Source organism: Puntigrus tetrazona, chromosome 5, assembly GCF_018831695.1.
Source record: "Puntigrus tetrazona isolate hp1 chromosome 5, ASM1883169v1, whole genome shotgun sequence".
NCBI lineage: Eukaryota > Metazoa > Chordata > Actinopteri > Cypriniformes > Cyprinidae > Puntigrus > Puntigrus tetrazona.
The window spans coordinates 6,727,740-6,753,358 of NC_056703.1; the positions used below are offsets into that span (position 1 = coordinate 6,727,740).

The window sequence follows — 25,619 nt, forward strand, 5'->3', positions numbered from 1 at the left end:
GGCACTTGATCCCCTTCCAAACTTGCGGACCAAAAAAGTGCTTCTGAGGTATTTTTACTCCTGATCCCTTCTTCTCTCATGATACAGTCTTGAAGAGCTAATATTAAGTCCTATTCAAGGAAACTGTCTGTTTCATTCAAAACAAAAAGTTCTTCTTTAGAGAACATTCTTTTGATGTTCAAAGTTTCATATCCAGTAACTAAGTGATTGACGTCATTTCAGATGAACCCCCAACACACACTGTTACTTTAGATTTTTTTCCTTTTCTCTCTTCCAACGTCCTTTCTCTCAAGCTGGTTTTTGACAGCTATTCCCAATACTTCCTGTCAGTGTCATCCCGTCAATGTTTCCCGGTCAGGAAAACTGACGTTGGTTTCTCGTTTGGACTCCTAGCTTGATACTCTTGTCTTTCTAACTCTGCTTCAAGAGTGGATCAATCCCACAATCCCCTCTGCTCCAATTACTCTCAGAGCCCTCTGCTTCGTTTCACCTCAGCCAATCAGAAATAAACCAGTTTGTGTACACACACACACACATGCGCGTTTCGCTCTCTGAAGCCTCAGTGGTTAGGAGACAAGGCTGGTCTCAGGAGTATAGTCTTACCTCTGAAGATCTTTGTGGAGGAGAGAAAGGAGAGCGCAAGGAAAAGGAAAACAAAGGAGAGGGGGAAGGGAGGTAAATAAAGAGTTCAGGGTAATAGAGAATAGTAAATAATTTATGAGATACACACATGAACAAACTGTTGATGATGATTGTTTATGGAGAGAGATGTGGGTCGCTTCCTAGAAGATTTGATTGTTTCTTTGTTTGGGTGGGAAATGTGGGTTTATGTCAAGAGAGCATCACATTAAGCAAGTGCTCAAAAACTGATCTTGTGTTAGTTAATTATTAAGCGAGTGTTCACCCAAAAATTTCTGATAACACTTTATTTTACAGTTGCACCTATTAGTTGCTTATTACAATGCGTATTACAAGAATATTATTTTGTGTTAGTGCTAATTAAACACATATGAATTTCTTATTCTACATACCTAATCCTACCCAACACCTAAATTTATTAACTATTACTAAGTCTTAATGGAGTCTACTATAGTCTTACTAACTTACTTAAGTCATAGTTACTAATTAACTAATGTTACCTATTCTAAAGTGTTATAGTAGCAATCTCGGCATCCGAACACAGACCCTCCGCTCCTTGAGTTCTCTCCAGCATTGAAAAGCTGATACGATTTACACGGGTCATACTTCTTGCCTTTTCGTTCCGCATACATTTATCTTTGTCGCTCGGCTGTTCAACTGTTTGTGCACAGACACAACCCTTGCTGACTGGCTACAAGTTTGTTTTGGTATTCAGCCTCCTCCTTCCCCATCTCCACCTGTGTAGATCTTCTATAGGTTATTTTGTATGCCATTTTTGCAGCAGCAGTATATCTTATATGCTCAAAGCATGCTCAAAGCATGGATCGGATGTCGCAAGTTCTTGTACTCGCTTGCAGCAGCAGCGGCATAGCAGATCTATTCCACCAAGACCAAATACATTAACAATGTTATATCCATTACCATGCTAAAATCTTCAGAGAGTTGTCACAATAGAACTGAATCCATTTTAATCTGTGTTCTGATGCCTCACCTAACCTACTATACTAAATCTGCATCGTAGCCAAATGCACAGCAACCTCATTTTTAGGGGGTATGCTGCAAAACAAGATTGGGGGTGTAAATAATGACAGAATTTTCATTTTTGTGTGATCTATTCCTTGGAGATCAGAAGATGAAGAGCGCTCTGTGCACGTCTCTCTCCATCTGACATGAAGGAATGAGTAGTGGAACTGTTCCCAGATCAGATCTGCTTTGTAGCAAGCACTAATTAACGTCAGTTCAGACCAACACAGGCTTCATCTTAGATGAGATCTCCCACTCTAATTACAGCTGTAAACATGTTGGATTTTCCAATGATATGCTTGCTATCTCCCATCACTGTTTATTACGGATGCGGAACGTGTTGAATTGATGTGACACAAGTGGTATTGGCATCGTAAATGGCTTCATTCTTCACACATGCACGCATAACTTCTTTTATCATCTGGTACCTTTCTGAATTTTTTCAACGGTTGTTGAAATGGCAGAGATTTTTTTTAACGCTATTTTATATTATTAAGAGATAATTAACAGTTTGGAAAAGGCACTAATTATCTTGTCAGAGCACTAATCAGTTTCCGCGCACGCTAACATTAACCGACAGCTCAGTTAATAACACCTGTAGTGATCAGATCACGTAAACACTTTGATCAAACAACACATGCTGCAAGCCTGTGTTCGCATCCCTAATGAGTAATTAATACATTTACGCACTATATATGTCTCATATCATACGGAACATTCCGAGGTTCTTTTTCCGACCCAGTTCAGAACTTTTCTTAAGTTTAAATTGTTTGTTTCCACTGTAACATTTCCTGTGTGACCTCTATTATTGCACACTTTGCTATGTTGTTGAGGTTCAAACACCTATTATTCTTTGATCCTCAAAACTGCTGTGTCCTGTATATCTCTTTAAGGCTGCCTACAGACTCTGTTGTCTCAGCATACTGGCTGTGAATAGGACCAGAACATGTGTCCTCATATTACACCTGCAATTTAGGCAGTGATGATAACACTTGCTCTGTGGTTGCCATAAATAAACCCATTCGGTTATCTCGTCTTCTTTTTAAGATAAACGATTATGTGCGCATTGAAAGTGTGTGTGTGTGTGTACACGAGAGACACTTGTGTCACTGGTTGCTGTGTTTCTGTCTCAGGTCTCATCTGATGCCCAGGCTGAAGGAGTCGCGTTCTCACGAGTCTTTGCTCAGTCCCAGCAGTGCAGTAGAAGCTCTGGACCTCAGCATGGAGGAGGAGGTCCTTATTAAACCAGTGCACAGCTCCATCCTCGGGCAAGATTACTGCTTTGAGGTATAAACACCTCTTTCACTCACATTAAATCAATCAGTAAATTTATTACAGTATATAACCTGTATTGATTAGATCACATAAACATATGTCAAGACACAGACAGTGATTTTCAGACTCAGAGGCATCTTAATTGAACAGTCCCAATATTCCAGCTTAAATTTTTAATGAATAATTAGAATTTTAGTGGGGAACAATTTTTCCACTACATTAAAAAAAGAGAGAATGAATTGTGTAAAATTGGGTATTATAACTGAAATGTTTCCAAATAATTTTTAAAATAATTAAAACCACAATCAAATCACATCAAGAGCTTATGGATTAAGCCAGAATTTAATCAAAATAAGTATCGTATCAAAGCAAGAGCTTGTGGTTTAAATAAGAATATAATCAAATTCAGAATCAAATCAAATGAAAGAATTTCATTCAAACCCGTGAATTCTGTATAGAGCAGAATTTTTCCTGTTTTGTTTAATTTTGATTCTGTTTAGATCTCTTATATGCAGCTTGTTTTATAGCTTTATTTATTGCTGATTTATGTTTAGAACGTGTGATTGACTATATCCAGATTTCTGAGCTTGTTTTTAAATGCTGCATTAAACCCAAAATAAACGTTTTTTTGACACGTTTTTAAAAATGGCGTTACAAGACAGCACAGGATTGCTTTTGAAGCGAGCTGGAAGCCGTGAGATTGTTGCACCAAGCTAACAATTATCAACCTTTTTTCCAGGTGAGCACCTCCACAGGTAGTAAGTGCTTTTCCTGTCGCTCAGCCGCAGAGAGAGACAAATGGATGGAGAACCTGCGACGGGCCATCCACCCCAATAAGGTAAACCCGCCTTTCTGCAGACATACTTTTATACCTGCAGAGGTCAAAATCATACCTGATGGAGATGCTTTGATTTATTACTGAAGAAATGCAACTCAATGCAAAGAAAAAAAAGAGACATCAAATAATGTTTCTGCGTCTGTAAGAATGATGAAATTCAGGGCAGGTTTTTATTTTCCAGCGCTCTTTGATATAAGCACATGAGACGCAGGGAAGAAACAGCAAAACATATGGCCGCTTTGAGCGCGCCAAAAAAAAAGACCTCATCTCACCAATCAATGATTAAGCAAATTAATGATTAATTAGATTGGAACCAAAAATTCAAGCACAACCTTCAAGTTATATTTGCCTTCTTCACAGCTTGCCTGGGGATGTGTTTAATGTCTCCCCATCGCTCAGTCTTACATTTTAATTACTCGGTGGGTTTCTGAGGTGAACACCAGAGCCAGGCTTTACAGAGCTTTGCCGTGAACAGATGATGCTTTCAGACAGATGTTGATGCTGTAGTAGTGTGGAGATGATCATAGCTCAGGCATTAGCTGCTGCGGCAGAGGCCCGTTTCTGTCTGCCTAATTAGTTCATTATCTGTGATGAGGGCGCACAATGGAGCACCTCAATACCGAGATGCAAAATCAATTGCCTTAGTGGGTGTTTATTTGTGTGGGAATATCCATGAGAACTAGGGCCCTACGCAATGCCCAGTGCCTTTAGTACAGTCATCTGCTGTTAGAGAGCAGTTCATCCGTCAAGCCTTAAAGGTATAGTTCACTCAAAAATGGAAACTGGATTATTATTTATGTACGTATGTATTATTTATTATTCAAGAATCTTTATACAGTAGGGGTGTAACAGTTAAAAAAAATATAAACAGCACACAGTTGCACCGTACTCCAGCTTTTATTTAAAAATAGCAATTTCTATCAATGGAAAAGCATTCTGGCTTCCCATTAAATTGCAATCATAACAATGAACAAAAAAAAAACATGCACAAACTCTTCGTTCAGTGGTGTATGCTTGAATATGGCCAGTCATTACTCTAAAACTGTGAGTAACTTTAAAGGGTTACTTCACGCCAAAGTAAAAATTCTATCATTAATTACTCGTTTATTTCGGGAACACAATGTAAGATATTTATGATGAAATCAGAGAGCTATCTGACCCTCCATAGACAGCGACACAACTGAAATGTTCCCAGAAATGTTACATTAGTTAATACATCGGTAAAATAGTCCATTAGTAAATTAACTTCAGTTTTGAAGCGCTACGAGAATGCTTTTTTTGCGCTAACAAAGCAAAAAAAACGTAATTTACTCCTCCACTGAGTTACGTCTTCCAACATTTTGGAGATTAAGAATGTATTTGAAGTAATCAGGCTTGTTTACGTTCACGTGCACATGTATATAATAAGCAATGTTTTACAAAACGTGCGTATGCGTTGTAAAACGTAACTCGGGGGGAGAAGAATGATTGAGTTATGTTATTTTTGTTTTCTCGTAGTATTCTCACAGCGTCACAAAACTGAAGTTGAGCTACTGATGTCACATGATGGACTGTTCTAACAATGTATTTACTATGTTTCGGGAGCTGGGAACATTTTAGTTGTGTCGCCGTCTGCGGAGGGTCAGATAGCTCTCTGATTTGATCAAAAATATCTTAACTTGTGTTCCGAAGACGAAGGTCAAACTGGTTTGGAACGACGGGTGAGTAATCAATGGCAGAATTTTAATTAACCTTTTAACCGTTACACCTCTATTACGCAGCCTAGGTCTGCATGATTAATGGAAATAACACGGGTAATAATGCAGATGCTTCTGCATGACATCACTAATTGTGGGCGGGGCAGTGCGGAGGCCCAAGAATTGCTGTATACCGCTGGTGAGTGAGGGCTTTAGTCTGTTCAGTTCAGTGATTCACGATGATCTGTGGCCTTAGAAATAACTGACATTTAATTTTATCCTGATCTCATCCTCCATTGCCTCCTAAGTTATAAGAGGAGGGAGGGATATCTATAAATTAACCTCTATTATAGTCCAAGAAAGGCTTAACCTTAACTGCAGCATGATGCAGGTCAACTTTATGGCCGTCTCTCGTATATATTAAACCACATGACTTCACACTGGCAAGACTGTTCTATTAAAAAAAAGGCCGGTGAATGACATTAACTGCTGAATGATGTCACACAGTATTTACAGCACCGCCCTGCTATCTTTATGGGAAGGACATGAAGTGATCTAAAATAAAGGGCTTTTTAATTTCAAGCCAAGGGTGGGCGATCTGAAGCAGAGGGTATTTAATCACGTCATGTCTAAATCACTGACCCTGTTAGATGCCACACTGATGCGGTAATAATCCGTTATAGCCGTGACATGGCAGCCTAACAGTCCACTGACCTCACAATGCCCTTCCGTCTCCAGGACAACAGTCGGCGGGTGGAGAATACGCTCCAGCTGTGGATCATCGAAGCTAAGGACCTTCCGGCCAAGAAAAAGTACTTCTGCGAGCTCTGCTTGGACGACGGCCTCTATGCCCGCACCACCTGCAAGCTGAAGACAGATAACGTCTTCTGGGGTGAACACTTTGAGTTCAATAACCTCCCCGCGGTCCAGAACATCACCGTCCACCTCTACAGGGACTCGGATAAGAAGAAGAAAAAGGACAAGAACAACTACGTGGGTCTGGTGAGCATTCCAGTGGTGAATGTCACGAGCAGGCAGCTGGTCGAGAAGTGGTACCCGGTTAGCCAACCCAATCCAGGGAAAGGGAAAACGGCTGGCCCCATGGTCCGCATCAAGGCCCGGTACCAGAGCATGAACATCCTGCCCATGGAGCTCTACAAAGAGTTTGCAGAGTACACCACCAACAACTACATGCTGCTCTGCTCTGTGCTGGAGCCGGTCATCAGCGTCAAGAACAAGGAGGAGATGGCCTGTGCTCTGGTGCACATCTTACAGAGCACCGGCAAAGCAAAGGTATTGTGAAAGTCTAACAGATTTTAGGGTTTTCAAACTGTGCACCTGCAAAGTGATAGAGGCGAATATATAAAACATGCTAGTATAATATAACATATAATAACATGTAACAATATTATAAGAGTATAACACAGTAAGAGTGTAAAATAAAATAGCTTTTTTCAACAGTATAAATTGGTTGTGTTTATGCAACAATATATATATATATATATATATATATATATATATATATATATATATATATATATATATATATATATATATATATACATACATGCTTTACCACCACAAGTTTACAGGCATGACCTAAAGTCCATATTTATCTACTGCATGCATAAAATTTGTAATTCTAATAGGAGACTTTTGAAGGTTTTTGCTACACCGAATGTAAATGTATTCATCTGGGAAAGCTTGTCACATGACTTACAGTGCTTTATATATTTTTTTTTACCTGCATAAATAACATATCATATGTAATAGATCGGAAAGCTCAAGGGAAAAGATCAATCAAAAATGAACATTTTGTCATCTTTTATTCACCCTCAAGTAGTTCAAAACCTGTATGAATTTCTTTGCCGAACAAAAACGAAGACATTTCGGAAAAAAGTTTATAACTAGGCTGTTTTGGATTAACATTGACTTCCATGGTAGGACAACAGCCTGGTTACAAATGTTTTTTCAAAATTTCATACAGGGTGAGTAAATGGTGAAAGAATTTTCATTTTTGAGTGAACTATTCCTTTAACAGTATTTTGTGATTTAAAATATTTCCATAACAAAAAATTTACATTAATATTCTAAATTTAGTGCAACGTTATTCTATTAATCAATATGAAATTAATATAAATATATTATATATTATATATATATATATATATATATATATATATATATATATATATATATATATATAATAAATATATATATATATATATATATATATATATATATATATATATATATATATATATATATATATATATATATATATATATATATATATATATATATATATATATATATATATATATATATATATATATATATATATATATATATATATATATATATATATATATATATATATATATATATATAATATATATATATATATATATATATATATATATATATATATATGAATGTATGTTTACTTTGCTTTACTTGTTTACTGTTGTACTTTTTGTTTTCATTGATGCTCTTACTGAACTTCAGAGGTCACGCTGAATCAAAAGCAATCCAATTCCAGTTTGTTATCTCCGCTGTAGTATCCCGCTGTTATTCCTTGCTGTTTGGGTTAACAATGGGATACTACATTAAAGAGATTGTGTGTAGTTTGTATTGGCTACATCTGTGAATCTTTGTATTTGTGTGTGTCGGATTTCTCATGCTGAGAGGTATTTCGGAGGGATTATCTCCCCCTGGTTCTCACAGCCTACCGCTGGATCCAGAGAGCAAAATAGCAAATCTTCCCATTATACCATAAGGGAGGTATTAATACGGCTGCTCTTATCTGTATTGGCTGCTTTTAAGTCCGTCTGGCCCTGATTGGCAGATTCGGGGTTGTTGTAAATGCTATGTTTGCAGTGACTCACGGGATGATATAAACACAAAGGCAAAATGACCTTAGATGGAGGTGGATAAGCCTCTAGTATATGTGTGGCATTTAGTGAAGAGCGTGTTTAGACTGCTCCAATGTGACTGTTCGCTTTGAGGAAGTACAGGACAGACAAAAGACAATTTGGCTGGATACTTTTTTAGCTGAATATTCTCATTGTCCTGACCTGTGTGTGGAGTCTAATTAGACAAACTAAGCATGAAACAAGATTTTCAGGTAGTAAATCTACCACTATGTTTTTAATCAGGGTCCGGGCACAAGGGTAGTTTCTCAAGAAACCGATTTCTTTTGCTTGCGCAGTGCAGTATTTTAGTCCAACGTCTTGCAGCCAGCTATCAAAGTAGTTATTCCAGTGCCATTACTTCAAATCATAGAGAATCAGTGAAATGAAGCATGACACCTTTAGTTTTTTATACTACAGGGGAGGTCTTTTCATCATTTGTTCATATTGGGTGTCAGTGCAAAGCTTAAGTTAATTGTCACTTATGAAATCGGCTTCAGCAGAGGTCAGAGGTTTTTGTTGGCATCACTTCAGCAGTACATCAGCAGTCATGGTGGCCAGTTTAACGGCTCACAGAGTATATTTTATTAGCCCCTTTGCTTCCAGACTGCAACGTCACTTGAGAATAAAAACTTGCCAGATGATGTTTGGTTAATTACAGAATGAGCATACTTCAGATTGATCCCTCAGTGTAGGATGCTGTTCGGATGTGAAGTCATGCATTCCCGCCTTACATATTCCTTACGGAATTTGAGGGTTCATAGTTTACTAGGAAATACGCCAGTCACTTTATAATGTTTGATTAAAGCTACACAGGTCTAGGAACAGTATGTACTTCTTAGCCACTAAACACCCATTCGTTTTTCTAGCGTTTATGAATGATAGTGTGTATGTGTTTATATTGCCTCAACACGGCATTATTGATGTGTGTATGTCTGTCAAGACTTTTCAGTATTGGTAAAGTGAGAGGTTAAAGGATTTTAAAAGTTACAATTTGAGAGTCCTGAAAGTTTCTGCTCATGCAATTTACTTGATTCTTCGTGATAAAACCCCTTTTAGAACCCTGATAAGGACTAGTCCAGCCTCGCCACAGTCACTCAAAAAGTATCAGGGAAAATATTCTAGAACAAGTCTTTGATAAACGGTAAAGGTATTGAATGAATTATCCATTATCCTATTTTTCACACACTTTTTGCTATAAAATATATTTTTTTAGAGATAAAGATATCTGTTAGATAGCCGTTGCTCTTGTTTAGTATAAAACTTGCTTCACAATGATGCAACGCTGTACCATTTGTGAGCAAGTCGCTCTTTTGAGTCAGTTCTTTTCAAATGAATTTGTCAAACTGGTTCACAAACCGGTCTAAATGATTCATTAATGAATCCTTCTCAATCAAAAGGATTTTGTAAAAGCCTTCATCCAAGCAGTAATCACAAATGACTGGACATTTGTTGGAAATGACAAGGGAATTAAACGGTCAGTTTGTAGCGGCTCGTATCAGCGACGCAAGCCTTTATACCAATGCTTTCATTTGACCGAACGGCACTCAGTGTAAGTTGTGAACCAGCCCGGTTTCATTAGAGATGGTCACTGGTCCACGAACCGCTGACTGATCTGCATCGTTATCCCGTGAGTGCTGACTCCCGAGATCGGCCGCTCTTATTGCATTATTAAAAGTCATTAGTGTCTTTCGCTGGTCAGCTGCACTTGACCTCAGTAACTACCGGAGGAACTGGGTCCGCCAACAGTGTTCACAGAGGGTCATCGTAACCGGACAGTTGTTATGTCACTCATATCCTATCTGGCCCTCGTCCGCTGTCTCCTGGGTCCTTCAGGAAGGGATCAGGACTGTTAGTCTGATGCTGTTAATTACTGCTCCTTAATTACTTTGCTTCACAAAGAAGCCTTGAGGGATATGGGCCGTAAAAACTGTAACACTGATGGAATCATCCAAGCTGTCCAAGGTCATTTGTTTCGAGGACGGCTGTAAAATACAGTCTACTTTCTTTTGTGATGTGAATTTGTTATTTATCAATATGCATAATTAAACCAGCTGATTACATGCGCTTTAATACAACTGCCTTTTATGAGACGTCACAATATATTCCATTGATATAAAATTAGGAAATATCACTATGATTTTAAAACGCTCATTTACTCATTAAGTTCCTGTTGCATGTGTGTCAAGACAAAATAAATATAGTTTACCTTCAGTAGTAAAAATAGAAATAAAGACTGGCCATCATAGGAATAAATTGCCTTTTAAAATGCATTAAAATGGAAAAGTGTCAGGTTGGTGCTGTTAATTAAATCTAGCCTTGGTGAGCAAAAGATTTCTTAACAAACTTTTACCTATTCCAGTAAAATGTTGTAAAGTGTTAATGCACTTTAATTGTGTGGTGTTGCAGTAAAACTAAAGATATACTGAAGTATATTTGATTGTGTGAAGCGAACTATTGCAAGTATACTTTAGGTAGACTTTAAATAATATTGTTCTTTAAAATGTAAAATTTTTTAAAAATATTTAAACAATAAAAATATATTTAAAGATCAATAGTGACGTTAAAACATTTTGTAGGCTTAGTATTAAGAAACGTGCATTATGCACGAATAGTACTCCAAAAAAATTTTTTTTATTTTACATCTATTAGTTGCTTATTAGCATGCATATTGCTATAATAATATATTTTATTAGGGCTAATTAATTACATATTAATTCCTTATTCTGCATGACCTTATTCTATTTCCCCAATACCTAAACAAACTATTAGCAAGCAGCAAATTAAATATGTACTATTTAATAAAAAGTATGTATGGAAAACCAGTCACTGCTCTTCTACTTCAAAATTAAACCCGTTCTTTGCAAATGAAGATGTAGACCGAATATCTTGGAAATGCTGAAAAATATTACAAAATTTTAGCTATATTGCCTAACCGTAGATCTTATTTAAAGGGGTAGTTCACTCAAAAATGTCTCTTATTTTGAACACAAAAGAAGATATTTCGAAGAATACTGGTAATCAGCCTGTTGTTGATCCCCATTGATTCAACACAGTGTTTTTTCCCTATGGACGTCCTTGGAGACCAATAACTGTTTGGTTCTTCAAAATACACTTCCCTAAAAAAAAACATACCGATTTGGAATGACATATGGGTAAATGATGACACAATTTAAATTTTTTAACTAATCCTCTAAATGAGCATTTTATGCAAGGAATTTAGCGCTTTACTTTACTAACGTCACGTCTGCTTTAAGTCTCGGTGCGATTAAAGCACTCAATTATATTTGAACAGTCATTTTGTGAGTGCTTAAAGCAGATGTAGAAGATGTATTTTAGGAGTTCTTTGTTCTACTTCAGCTGCCTTGTCTGTTTCTGACAGATGCATAAGTCGACAGAACAAAATTAAATTGGACTAAATTAGGTTCAAATGAAGATGAAGCGGACTCCTCTGTGTGGATAACAGAGCTTGTCTGTTTATATTCCTTTGAAAAGTCTGGACACGGTTAGTTGAACCACCAAACCGAGCCTGCAGTGACAGATTCGCCGGGAAGGATAATCTGATGGAATCTTGACAACTGAACGTCTCTCACTCTGGTAATGCATTCAGTCTGTTAAGGTAATTTTGAAGTGTTCACATTAGACTTTTCTATCAGTAGATACAGTCGCTGTATTCCCCCCGACTGAACCTGAGACCAGTGTGCTCGTGATTTAAAATATGGAGGAAAGATATCCCATAGAGACCACAAGCCCAAGAGGACACAATAACACTCATTTATCACCTGCTTGAGTTTCATGGGGGTGTGATTTTTATCGTACATTCCTTTTTTTTTTCCTCCCGCTAAATAAACTTTGGAGGAAGATGAAATATACAGTCAATTGGGGAGAATTGTAGCTCGCACACTTGAAAGGATTTCCACAGTCATGGAAACCTGGGAAAATGTTTCCCCAGAAACAGTTTGACAATTGTTCTACGGTGCTTTTTAAATATTTCATCAGCTGGATAATGTTCTTGAAAATTAACTTTCTCGCCACATCAAAATCGGGATGGGTTTTTTTTTTGTTTTTTTTTGTCCTACTACAGAAGTTTGTGTGCCTTTTAGTAAACATTGTTTGTATTTGCATGCAAGTATACAATTATCAATATATTTCTTTCTTTTCAAAAATTTGCTGATTTTAAAAAAAGTATTTTATGCTCACCAAGATTGCATTTCATCAAAAGCGTGGTAAAAACGTAATATTGCGAAGTATCATTACAATTTAAAACAATTGTTTTATTTTTTTATATATTTTTGAGTGTAATATATTGCTGTGATGCAAAGCCATTACCCCAGTCTTCGGTGTCACATGATCCATCAGAAATCATTTTAATATGCTGATTTGGTTCTCAAGTATTTATTAATTATTTTTTTGCGCACACAGGTGATTATTGGTATTGCCTTATTATCATTTTTATTATAAAGTACAATATTTATTTGAAACATAAATGTCCTTTTTCACAATTAGTCGATTTAATGCATGCTTACTGACGTCAAACTTTTGAATGCTTTGTAGTTTCGAAGTACATTCTTCATAACACATATATATTGGATTGTGGCAAAGCAACAGCTCGACCGACATCTTCCATCATTAACTTAGAAACACGAGACGAGAGTCATTATCTGCATTTTCCTTCAGCACCCTTATCTTTCCCCCTGCTCATCCGTCACCCTTTCTTTTTCTTGTTTTCTCCCCATCGCGCCTCCCTCTCCCTCTCTCCATCACCTCTCTATCTCCTTATCTTGTCTTAGACTCATGCTCTGCCATTCTCTCTCTCTCCATCTCGCTTGGCTGCACTTTAAGGCAGGCTGGCTCTGAAAGGATGTCATTTCTGGTCTGAAGCAGCACATTGCCCTGACAGCTATTACAGAAGTCGTGCTTCGCTGTAGATGTGACATCCACTTCAGCGGGCTCTCCAGGCACACACACTTTAACACTTTTTCATGCGTCTCAAGAGTTTGAGGTTAGACAAGGTATTAATCCGTTTCGTGATATGATGCAAATGTGATGTCATTTCTGTGCCTGATTGCAACACGTGTTATTATTCCTGGCAAGAGATGATCATGTGGACTGCTATTTTTATAACCCAGTATGCAGATATTGACTTCACAGTACAAAGTATAGGCCTGTAGCAGTCATTATGTAATCACATGATTAAAATGATCTGATGACGTCTGAATTGATCCTCGCACAGAGTATACAGTGCTTACAGACCCCATAAAATCTATATTAGAATTGTATATTTTAGCCCATATGGTACGTACTGGTTATGCGACTAGTGCATTCTTAAATGCGGAAAAATGTATTTTTTGCAAATATGTAAAATTGACAGACTTTGCATTCTGGGAAACATATAATGCACAAATAAAATATGCACAAATATAAATCAATAAATACAATCCTAACTGATGCTGTCAAAGGTTTTTTTTTGTTTACATATATTTACTATCTATATATAAACACACATGCATGTGTATATTTAAGAAAAATGTTTATATACTAAATATACTTCAAAAAATGTGTGTATATAAATACGTATAAATATATACTGTATTTATACTGTGTGCGATTTATATATATATATATATATATATATATATATATATATATATATATATATATATATATATATATATATATAAATATATACACAGCACACACACAGATATTATGTAAACAACTTTTTCAATTAATCAATTTTTTTGGATGCGATTAATCTGGATTAATCACTTGACAGCGCTAATTATAATGATAAAATTCCAAATAATTAAAAATAAAGTCCTTTTAAAATGCAAAAGTTTACAGTTAACAATGAACGAGCAAGAAAAGTCAGGAAAAATGATTGCGGCGGCCCTGAAAATCGTACACAATACAGAATGAAATTGATTTCTTATCATTAAATTTAAATCAGCGAAGTGAGATAAAACCTCTCTGCTTTTTGGTTTTCAGTGTGGGGTGTGTTGATGAGATGCAGACTGTTTAGCAAGCGGAAGAAGGTAAATGTTGAGGACATATTGTTGTATGATCCTTAAAGCAATGTCTGTTTGACCCACTTTAGTCATACAGCTCAACAATCAGTCTTATCTCGGAAAGCACGCTGGATAAAGCTGCCCCGCAGCCTTGCATTTCATTAGCAGAGCGTTTCTGCATTTCACTGAGGGTCGTGAGCGCACACATCTGCGCCCAACAGAATCATACGCGCATGCAACAGAGAAAACCCAAGGTTATACAGTGTGGGTAGACTGAGAGCTTAATTCAGCTCTCCTGCGATATTTGACTTCTCGTTCTCTCACACATATGCTGCAGCGTCCGCTCTCTCACTTGACCCTCTTGCCGTGTGTCTGCTAAATAGCATCTGACCTTCTCTGACCTCTATTTTTTTGAGATGGAGAGGGAGCGAGATAACAACCGGCGTTTCGGCTTACAGCTTGGCTTTCAGATCAAAAGAGAAATGTGCCCGGGAATGACACACAAGTAATGACGAAATTGGAGGAAAGGTATTCATCTTTGACATTAAACGATCGCTCCCTTTTGTTTTTCGGTGGGTCGTGTTGAATTATTGTGCGTCTGACAGAGTTTAGTGGCCGCTTCGAAGTGTGTGGGAGAGAAAAAGCGTTCTCGCACGGAACCCGTGGGATTAAATGGTACCCGTGCACTTCGTAAACCCACTTTGGACGTTTCACATTTGCAATTAAGCAAAGTTAATTATTAATTTGTTCCATCATCTAGTGCCGACGTAGAGGGATAGCAATAGATTTAACCCTGTAATCTCGTTCAAATCGCAAGTTAGCAGCACTACTGTATTTGTGCTAAAATTACTTCACTTCCTACAAAATATAGAATATATTTATCAGGGTTACTTTACATTTATGTATAACCAGTTACCTATTAAGCTCATTTTAATTGACTTTATTAGTATATAAAGCTGTATCAGTCAGAAGTCCAGTATTATTACATCCCTAGTAATTTAGTGAAAAGGTTTTGTTTAGCTCTAAAATATTTAAAGATAGTTTTCTATCTTTTTCATGATTATGATTTTATCATTTACTCCCGCATGTTGTTTCAACCCTGTATGTTAAGTAAGGAATAATTGAAACGGACCGTTGAAATTGTTAAACATTATTCTGTTTTTGTACTCTATTGTGAGTAGGATTATTTCTTTCGCATCACATTTTGTTGATTCCAAAACTTCATTTTAGACCTACAGTGGTAATGGAGGCTTGAGACGTTGAAAGCTGACTAATGCAGTTAATAGCTAAGTTATGAGTGTGTGTGTGTGTGTGTGTGTGTGTGTGTGTGTGTGTGTGTGTGTGTGTGTGAGAGAGAGAGAGAGAAAGAGTGTGTGAATTACCTCAGAGTCTGTGCATCTCTCAAAAGTATTCGGCTAAAACAGTGAAACTCTACATACATTTTCTTCGCTAACAGCTCCGTTGTTACCTCGCCTGCGAGAAGTCCAGTCGTTTTTTAAGAGTATGTGCTTGCCGTGCACAATAAAACATGATTTTTTGGCAAAACATGGAAATTAGCTTTTCGTTTTCATCATATTGATTATTATATTTATTTGTTCGGCCAGTGTTTTGGTTATTTTGCTGTTGTAAGACCTTTGAAGTAATAGAAACCATTTGGCGAAGTGATATGGAATTGTAATGAGGTCAAAGAGCAGCCTGGAACTACGTTTGCTGTGCGGTTCCCAATGTTCGTCAGCCAATCAGATTCAAGCATTCAGCAGCCCAGTAGTATAAGATATTTTAAAGGTGAGTAAATGATGACTGTATGTATGTATGTGTATATATATATATATATATATATATATATATATATATATATATATATATATATATATATATATACACAAAAGAAGAAAAAGAGGCTTTAGCTCTCTCAGTCATTCTCTCAGTCCTCCTTGTCTGTATTGTTGCTCACTCCCTTGGAATTTCTTTACAGAACCGAATGAGTCATCCTGTGTCTGTAGATTAATGAGAGGGAGAGTGTGTGTGTGTGTGTGTGTGTGTGTGTGTGTGTGTGTGTGTGTGGTGTGTGTGTAGTCCCAGTGACCTTAAGTTTTATTTAAGGGCCTTTGATAGCAAGTCTCTTTCAGCTGTCCTGACACACACACAAACATGTTCACAGACATTCATCGATGTCAGACACAAAGAATGGGCTTCAAAAGCACCCTCACATTATTAAATCAAAGTTAAATCCGTCCATCCATCCCCGTCTTTATACAGAGCTCATGGTATTTTCTGACTCTGAACTTTTACGTTTTCATTACAACGTTATTTAATACTGTATGTTTATTAAGCTGTTTTCCAACTGGGGGCTGTTTGCTGCTTCCCACAATGTAGGTGATTTCAGGTTTTACTATCCTTGCGGGGACGTTTGATTCAGACAGTGTAGTAGGCAAAACCTCTCTTTCTCTCTCCCTCAGCTGAGCTCACAAACTGCTGTCTCGGTCAGATGCTCGATCCTTTATGAGTTTTTGCTTCCAGGGAATGCAGTGAGACCTGAGGGATTTTATCTCTTCTTTTTAATTCCTCCATCCTCGCTTTATAATTTGTGTGTGTGTGTGTGTGTGTTACAGTACGTATCTCTCTGTTTTCCTCTGTTCCCCTGTGCAATGGCTTTGCTTTCCTGTGCACCCCGCTATTTTTACGCACCTGTTTATTTTTATTTTTCTGCTTTCCTTTCCATTTTAGATTTATTTTTATGTCTTACTGTGCTTAATGTCCTCTCGCTCTCTCTCGTCTCTATCGTTTCCTGTGTTTCTCTCTCGTCTCGTTCTGATTAAGGGTGAGCTATAGTCTAGCTGATTAACTCTGACAGTAATGGACAATTTTCTTGGCCTTTCTTAATAGTGCCCACTACTGTGTGTGCGTGTAGGGGGAGAATCTCAAGGCTTATGAGATCTCCCTCTGTGTGACTGGTCTCATATCTTAGTGGTTCTGAGGTCTTTTTTCCCCTCACTCTGCTGATCATACAGTTCACACCTTGACAGTTATTATACAAATAATTATTAAAATGTGGAAACACTTGCATAATGAGGTTTGTTTGTATGCAGCATCCAAAATTAACTTTTCAGTAACACCTGTCATTGGTGAAAAATTTACAGGCCTTAATATTTCTTACCCTGCATAAAACAGCAATTTCTTAATTTTTTTAAATTATTTTATTTTATGTCAATTGCATCTTTTATATATGCATTTTATATCCATTATATATATATATATATATATAAAAAATATATATAAAATTATAAATTATAGAAATATAAATATTAAAAATTAAATAATTATAAACTTTTTTTTTTTAATAAACCTTTTCTAGATAAACTTGTGATTGTAAAATAAGGTAAAAATAAGGTGCTGGACAAGCATGATGGTAGAACCACTACTTGTACTAAAAAAAGGGTTACCACAATCATGGAAAACCTGGAAAATATTCTAGTCCAGTTACCATGGTGATTATTCCCTGGATCAGCGCTCTGAGGTCACACTACCTACACTCCTTTTCTCCTGTATCCCAAGCAAATGTTTTTATTTTGACTCACATTATACCCTATTATCTAGAGTCAACACGTTTTTTGAATTTCTTTAAGCTGAAACATTCTCTCTGTTTTCGGTAATTCTAAACATTGTTGGCCAAAAAAATATTCACTACCAACGGAAAGTCTGCTGCTTGACTCGAGTTCATTTATTTGATAAAAAACTGCTAACTAAATTAAAATAACTGTTTTATACTTTTTCACAAATTCCAATTATGAAAAAATTCCAAATTTTTCATCAGCCATCATTCCAGTCTTCAGTGTCACATAATCGTTTAGAAATTATTGTAGCATGCTGATTTGGTGCAGGAATCCTTTCTTCTCATTACTACTATTGAAAAAATAGTTTTGCTGCATTATTTATATATATATATATATAGGGGATTCAGGATTCTTTCAGTTGTAAATATCTTTAGTGGTCAATTTTGTATATCCTTGGTAAATAAACGTTTTTATTTCTTTAAAAAAATCTTAATGACCCAGGACTTTACCTTTTATTGTAACTTATTTACAGTCAAAGCTTAAAAGTTTAAAATTTATCCCAGCATGTGGATCTAAAGAGAATAAAATAATGAGAACGAGAGCCTTCGAGTTTAGTGTTAAAGTTTGACGGCAGGTGTCTGGTGGGGTCTCAGGGTCTCTATTATGGGCCAGGCTTTTTTTTTTCAGTCCCAGTGCAGACCTCTGTTCTTGTCATCATTTCAATCGCAAAACTGAATGAATGCTAGGTTGAGAGAAGAAGAGATAATGAGAGTGTAATGTTTTTTTTCTCTCAAATTACATTTTATTTTGTGCCCTTTTGGCGGGGTATTTTAAAGTGTTCACTGTTAACAATTTATTTCTATTTTTATATATTTGTATATTTTTTGGTGAAAGAGAACAGAGTTTTGTTACATTCATCATTAGGACATACAGTGTGTAATGAGAATTATAAGATGATGAATCTTTTACACAAAAAAGGCTTTCAGCCACAGTCTGTATGGAGCCAATCGTGACTCACCTCTGTAAATAGAGAGTGACACACACACACACACACACTCTGAATCGTATTTGGGATGCTGGGCTGAACTCTGGACCGTGTGTGCGTGTCAACAGCGAGTAGACTGATTTTTCTGTCTAACTCCCATTTTCTGGTTTTGATAGGCTCCCTGCCAGATAGCTTTGATCGGCGCAGCTTTCACTTCAGCACTAGCGTCTCTCTTTCCTTGTCTCTTTCTTTTCTTTCATGTCCTGACAGACATCAGCAGCACAAGCACTTCGATTACAATGACAGACCCTCTGTGCAATCTCTCCATCTACTCCGCTCTCTTTCTTTTTTAAACTAATAGTGCTCACATATCAAAATGTTGTTTTTTTTTTTTATTTAGGATTGTGTGTTTTTCTTGTAGGACTTCCTGACGGACCTGATGATGTCTGAGGTGGATCGATGCGGAGAGAATGAGCACCTGATCTTTAGAGAGAACACGCTAGGCACTAAAGCTATCGAGGAGTACCTCAAACTGGTAGGACAGAAGTATCTGCAAGATGCACTGGGTAAGATCTGTGTGTGTGTGTGTGTGTGTGTGTGTGTGTGTGTGTGTGTGTGTGTGTGCGCGTACCTAGTATTTATCACGTTATGGGGAACAAATGTCCCCACAAGGACAGGAATACCAGTCAATTTTGACCTTGTGGGGATTTTTTTAGGTCCCCATGAGGAAACAAGCTTCTTGAAACACACAGATTTCCATTTTTTGAAAGTCTGAAATTGCCAATAGTTTCCTGTAGGGGTAGGTTTAGGTGTAGGGTTGGTGTAGGACAATAACACATACAGTCTGTACAGTATAAAAAGCATTACGCCTATGGATTGTCCCTATAAAGCATGGAAACCCAATGTGCATGTGTGTGCAAAAAAATATATATTCTGAAAATGTAAGGACGAGTGACAGGACGACCAGAACAATCCTGTTAAATAAATACATAGTGGTCAAATAGGAGACCTGCACACACATTAAAATATTAGAAAAATGATAAATACATTAGAAATATTTCACTGTATTTATTTTAAACAGCTGTGAAAACCCACACATATCTGGCCACTACATTCACTGTTGACTCTGTCTGATAAGAGTTGTGTTTATTAATACCACTGTATGTAGGAATAAAACCGCTGGACTAGCAATTCATCTGCAGAACAAAAAAAAACATGCTGCAAATTTCATGTCGTACATAAATATTGTCTTTGGGGGATCTAATGAGTGTAGATGTGAATGTGAGCGAGTACACCAAAGAGAGTGAATCTCTCTTTAGATTTGCTTTAAGAAGCCATTTGGTGGTGCTGAATAATATATAGTTGTTTTTCTTAGATAAATGTGACTTGTGAAGTGCTGCTAAATTATTAAATGGTTGACTCATAAAGACTAAGTCTCTCAGTCATCATAGCAAAAGAGAGACTGTAAAGAGAGTGGATTACATACAGCGCACAGTTACATAAACGCCGTAGATGCACGAGGAACAAACCTACATCTGTTGCAAGTGCTGTTTTTCTATTATTGTTTGAATTTAAAAACAAATCTCATTTTCATATCGTATAGCAGTGATATTCTGTAAAAGTAAGTAATGGGTTTGGTTCCTCAGTGTAACGACGTCACAGTTCAGTATGGTTTCAGTACAGCTGTACTGTTTGCTTTTTAAAAATTAAACCATGGTTGCTTCATAACAGATTTATTTAAAGATACATTAAATGATGAAGACATTACAGGTACAGCATGCAGTCACAAAATGTCCTCCTCTAGGCTTAATTTCTCTAGCGAGCTAATGAGCTTTGGACACTGATGACTTGCCTGAGGTAAATAAATACTACGTGACATTTTGATGATAAGCTGTTTTATTGATACCTTTCCATGGTTGAAATAGTGATCGAGCAATTATGTGAGGCATGAGATGGTAACTTATGTTTTATTTGTATGAAAACTAGCAGTAAAGAAGAATGGATGATCAAACTAGCGCTCTGTTCTGCCCGTTAATACAGAAATCAGTCAGGTCAAATCAAAGAGCCTCATAAAAGCATTTATTGTTTGAATTTCCTGAAAAAAATGAACATCATTTGAAAGATATGACCTTTTTTCTCGCAATAAATGCAGCCTTGGTGAGCACAAGAGGCTTCTTTTAAAAACACAGCAGTCTATGTTCTCTATTTATCTGAAGCCATGTAGTAATGTGGCTGATGAGTGTCTCTTCAGTCTCTAACAGGAAGATGAAGAAGGACGAGTCCACTTCCATTCTAAATCAGCTGGACGTCCACATGGTTTATGCTACGCTAGTTCGATATTTTCCCTGATGCGTTCATGCGCAACAGAACAGAGAGGAAAAAATCGACCTGTACCTGTTCTGAGTCTCTGTGGAGAGGGATCTGGCTGTGCTGTTTGTTTGGGATCAACAGAAAGTTTGTTGTATATTCCCAGGACAGCTTCTCTCATTAGTTCCGAGTCAGATAACTAAAGAACTTTCACTGGTTGCCTCATAGTGGAAAGTGATTAGAATGGGGATGGGCTCTGGGGTATTTCTCGTTAATATTTGTGAGACAGTTTGTTTGAATGAAAAATGGCGGGGAGTTGTACGGCAGGTCGCCTTGCTGACATTTAGGAATGCAAGCGTTCTTGTGCGAAATACAGAATAAAGTCAAGATTAATCGATAGATGACACCGTACTTTATTGATTTCCTGAAAATGCTATTTGTGTTGAAACAACGAGACTTTGCACAGGATGGGTTTAAAAACACCAGGGTCTTTAAAAGTATTTTCTCTTTCTTTCACTGTAGGTGAGTTTATAAAGGCTCTGTATGAGTCTGATGAGAACTGCGAGGTGGACCCATCCAAATGTTCATCTAGCGATCTAGCTGAACATCAGAGCAACCTCAGGATGTGCTGTGAGCTGGCTTTCTGCAAGATCATTGAGTCTTACCGGTAACTACAGCCTGCCCTTCACAGCTGTCTGTTGATGTGAAGCAGTGATGCATTTTATTGCTCAGATGTTTCAGAGCTGGTTATTTCAGTTATCAACTAAGGGGTTTCTCTTAAAATAAAACTAAAGAGACAATATATAACACGAGTGCAGAAGTATAAATGAAGCAGGGGAGTTAATTTGATAATATCACTGCTACTAATTATTATTAATTATCAACTAATTAATATTAGTTATACATTACATTCATACAGTGGCCCAATAATGCACACCACGACAAAATCAGCGACGATATTAGCGGAACACAACGATAAGAAGCCACAGCACAGCTAAAAAAGCTACAACACAACAAAATGATCGCAACGCAGTGGAAACATGCCAAAGCACAACAGAAACAAGTTGCAACACATCAGAATTAGCACAACACAGCAAAACTAGCTCAACACAATGTAAACAAGCCATAGCCCCTTTGGAAAAAATAGCATATTCTGGTAAGGGATGTTTTTAAAGCTGCTGGTTTAATCTGGTCTTTAGTTGGTCATATGCTGGTTCTAAGCTGGTCTGACCAGCAGAAACAAGTTCAAACCAGCATCCCAGCTTTATAACATACTTAACCAACATACAATGTTTTTTTCAACTGGAAATACAAATTTTAACTTTTAGAAGGTTCGCTGATATTTAGTACTCCGTATTTCAAGGATAATAGCTTGTTAATTTTGTGAAACTACTCACTAGAATAACTTTTTGTCAAGCTTTTTTTCCCCTGTCTAAATTCAATGTTCAACTCTCCACTCCTCAACAGTGTCTTTCCACGGGAACTTAAGGAGGTGTTTGCGTCGTGGAGACAGGAATGCGGAAATCGAGGGCGACCGGATATCAGCGAGCGTCTTATCAGCGCCTCGTTGTTTTTGCGTTTTCTGTGTCCGGCAATCATGTCGCCTTCTCTCTTCAACTTGACGCAGGAGTATCCAGACGACCGCACTGCTCGTACACTCACTCTTATCGCCAAGGTTACACAGAACCTCGCAAACTTCACCAAGTAAGGACTTCATTTACTCTGGTGTCAGTGTGTGTGTGTGTTTTAGCAAGGATAGAGCGCTTTAATGTTTCACTGCGGAGCTGACGAATGAGTTTCGAAATGCCTCAGTTTGATAGCTTGTCATGTTGTTATAAGCACAAATACTATTCATAAGAATGAAATGAAGCTTATAGATATAATTATGATTATAGAGTCATTAGCGTGGGTAATTGAGTTATTAAACGCATCAACGGGTCATTATTATTCCTGCTTTTTTGTCAGGTTTGGTAATAAGGAGGAGTACATGTCCTTCATGAATCAGTTCTTGGAGCAGGAGTGGACCAACATGCAGCGCTTCCTGCTGGAGATCTCAAACCCAGAGACCATCTCAAATACTGCAGGCTTCGAGGGCTACATTGACCTGGGCCGTGAGCTCTCCACCTTGCACTCCCTTCTAGCTGAGGTGGTGTCCCAAATGGACCAGGTTAGTCTAAAGTTGGTTCCATTTGATTGTATTTGCAGTGTAAAGATTTTCAGCAGGAATGAATTGTGCATTATATCTATATTATGATCATTTATTCACTGATGGTCAGACATTCAGATTTCTCCATGTCATCAGTTCAACGTTTGCCGTAGGTGAAGTCAGGATAGCATTGCGACAAGGCAGTTCATCGCTTTGATGCCACCGAAAGTTTCTGTGTTTTTTGAGTAGGTGGACTGATGTAAGCAATTGCCTTTAAGCTGAAACAGTCAGACTTTAAAATCCTTCATTTTGTTGCTTTTAAAGTTCAGGCCTATAAGATGTGTTCTTCTCTTCCTTTATATCTTATTTTATACATATTTTCGGAAGAAATTATCTTCTAATCCTCCTCCTCTTCGGGTGTTAAATATAGCCTGGCTGTTGTATTTGCCCAGATTTTCCACACTAAGAGAAAAATTCCAGTCATGCAAAATTTGTTTAGGCAGAGATGCATTTATCTGCAGTCTGTGCCTGTATGCGAGTACACCACAGACACTGCCTGCAACTAAACAAACATTGATTGCTAATTAAATTTGAAAATCTGAATATTCTCATAGCAGCACTTTATGTTGAATTATTCAGATCACGTTAGATGGACATGTTCTGAAAGCTCATGTCCTCTCAGCGTTTGAGCTCTACATGGGAAGTCCATTAGTCCCTGAGGCTGCCACAGACTGATAGTGGTCAGACATAGTTATAAGAACATTTAATGGATACGTCACTAATCATTTGTAGCCATACATCCATGAACATTTTGTGCTTATGAAACATAATTCTTTTTAAAGCCAGAGAGATTCAGCCAGCCAGAATGTCACAGAATGAGCCAATTATAAAAATTTTAAACAAGTCAAATTTGAACTTATCTAGGTCTTGCCTGATCCATTATTAAATGCTTTTGGAAAAGATCAGAAGCTTATGTGCAGAAACCGTTGCCTTCGATTTTATAAGTTTTGTCATATAAATACATGAAGCGGGTTCGTTTCCACCCATTTTAATTGGGGCTGCATCATAGTTAGAAAAAAATGATCTTATCTTGTGAGCATTGTTATGTGTGTGTGATTAAATGGTTAATTGTGATCTTATATAAGCCAAAGATGTTTGGTTTGCATAATATATGTATACCTATTGTGTATATTTATTATGTATGTATATATAAATACACACAAAATATTTTCATGTATAGACATTCTGTTCTTATATATCTACATATTTTCTTAAATACATGCATGTGTATACACACATATATTATGTAAACCAATTTTAATTTTCATCCTCAGAGTGCTACCTCCAAGCTTGGCCCATTACCTAGAATACTGAGAGACGTACATGGAGCGTTAACAAACCCATCGAACATACAGATAAGCGTTCCTTCTGATCGCGTGCCATCCCCTCCTGCCCCTGGATGCAGCATCTCCAGTGGATTACAAAAGATGGCCATCGACAGTGACCTACCAGGGTAAGCAACGAATCAGATCCACTGCATCAAATGTGGTAAAATGCAACCAATCAGAGTTGAGCTGGACATGGCTGTGCAAAAAGCACGCTGTAAATGTCATGATGAATGGGTATTCTGACAAATGAGCTTCAAGCTCTTGAGGCACTGACACAACGTTGTGAAGTACAGCTGTATTGCTTGCGTATATTCATCGTTATCTGTCACTTTCAGCCACAAAGACTGTCCTGGTTTCTGTTCTTAAGAGTGTGCCCTTACTTTATCCAGCAGACTGCTCTTCTGAAGAGAGCGGCTCATCTTTATCTGCCGAGCTCGTTGCTAATTCCCTACCGACATTTACGAGAGCCAGAGAGAATGAGAGGCCTGTAATTGTAGTTCTCACACACTCACACACACACATTCAGGGTAGGAGAAATAAATATACTGGGGGTTCAAAAGAGATGGAGGCTGCGAGGAGAAAGCATCGAGTGAAGTTGGTTGGTTGGTGTCTGGACGGAGATTATAATTAAATACGTTCACAGTTTTTTTATAGATATCCAGACAATAAACACAGTCTGGGTAGAAAGACAGAAAGAGGTGCATAATAACTTTGCATTCTCTGATGCATTAAACCTGTCTGGAACTGTCTAGCATGGCATTTATGCGTGTTTGAGTAACACTGTTTCATTTATTATGAGGGTCTGACACATTTGTCACATTTTATTTCAAGGTAGAATTCCCGCTATTAATAAACCATTAACTATAGC

At 37.3% G+C, this 25,619-nt stretch overlaps 1 protein-coding gene across 5 annotated transcripts in view; it reads left to right on the forward strand.

Moving 5' to 3' along the window:
- Positions 1-25,619, forward strand: part of dab2ipb (DAB2 interacting protein b) — a 110,778-nt gene that overhangs the window by 75,709 nt on the left and 9,450 nt on the right. For all 5 annotated transcript variants that reach the window (XM_043238316.1, XM_043238318.1, XM_043238317.1 and 2 more), the window contains 8 exons: positions 2,796-2,949; positions 3,677-3,775; positions 6,190-6,744; positions 19,332-19,476; positions 21,740-21,884; positions 22,685-22,921; positions 23,183-23,384; positions 24,698-24,876. In XM_043238316.1, coding sequence (XP_043094251.1) covers positions 2,796-2,949; positions 3,677-3,775; positions 6,190-6,744; positions 19,332-19,476; positions 21,740-21,884; positions 22,685-22,921; positions 23,183-23,384; positions 24,698-24,876 — 1,716 coding nt within the window. The remainder of the gene's footprint in view (positions 1-2,795; positions 2,950-3,676; positions 3,776-6,189; positions 6,745-19,331; positions 19,477-21,739; positions 21,885-22,684; positions 22,922-23,182; positions 23,385-24,697; positions 24,877-25,619) is intronic.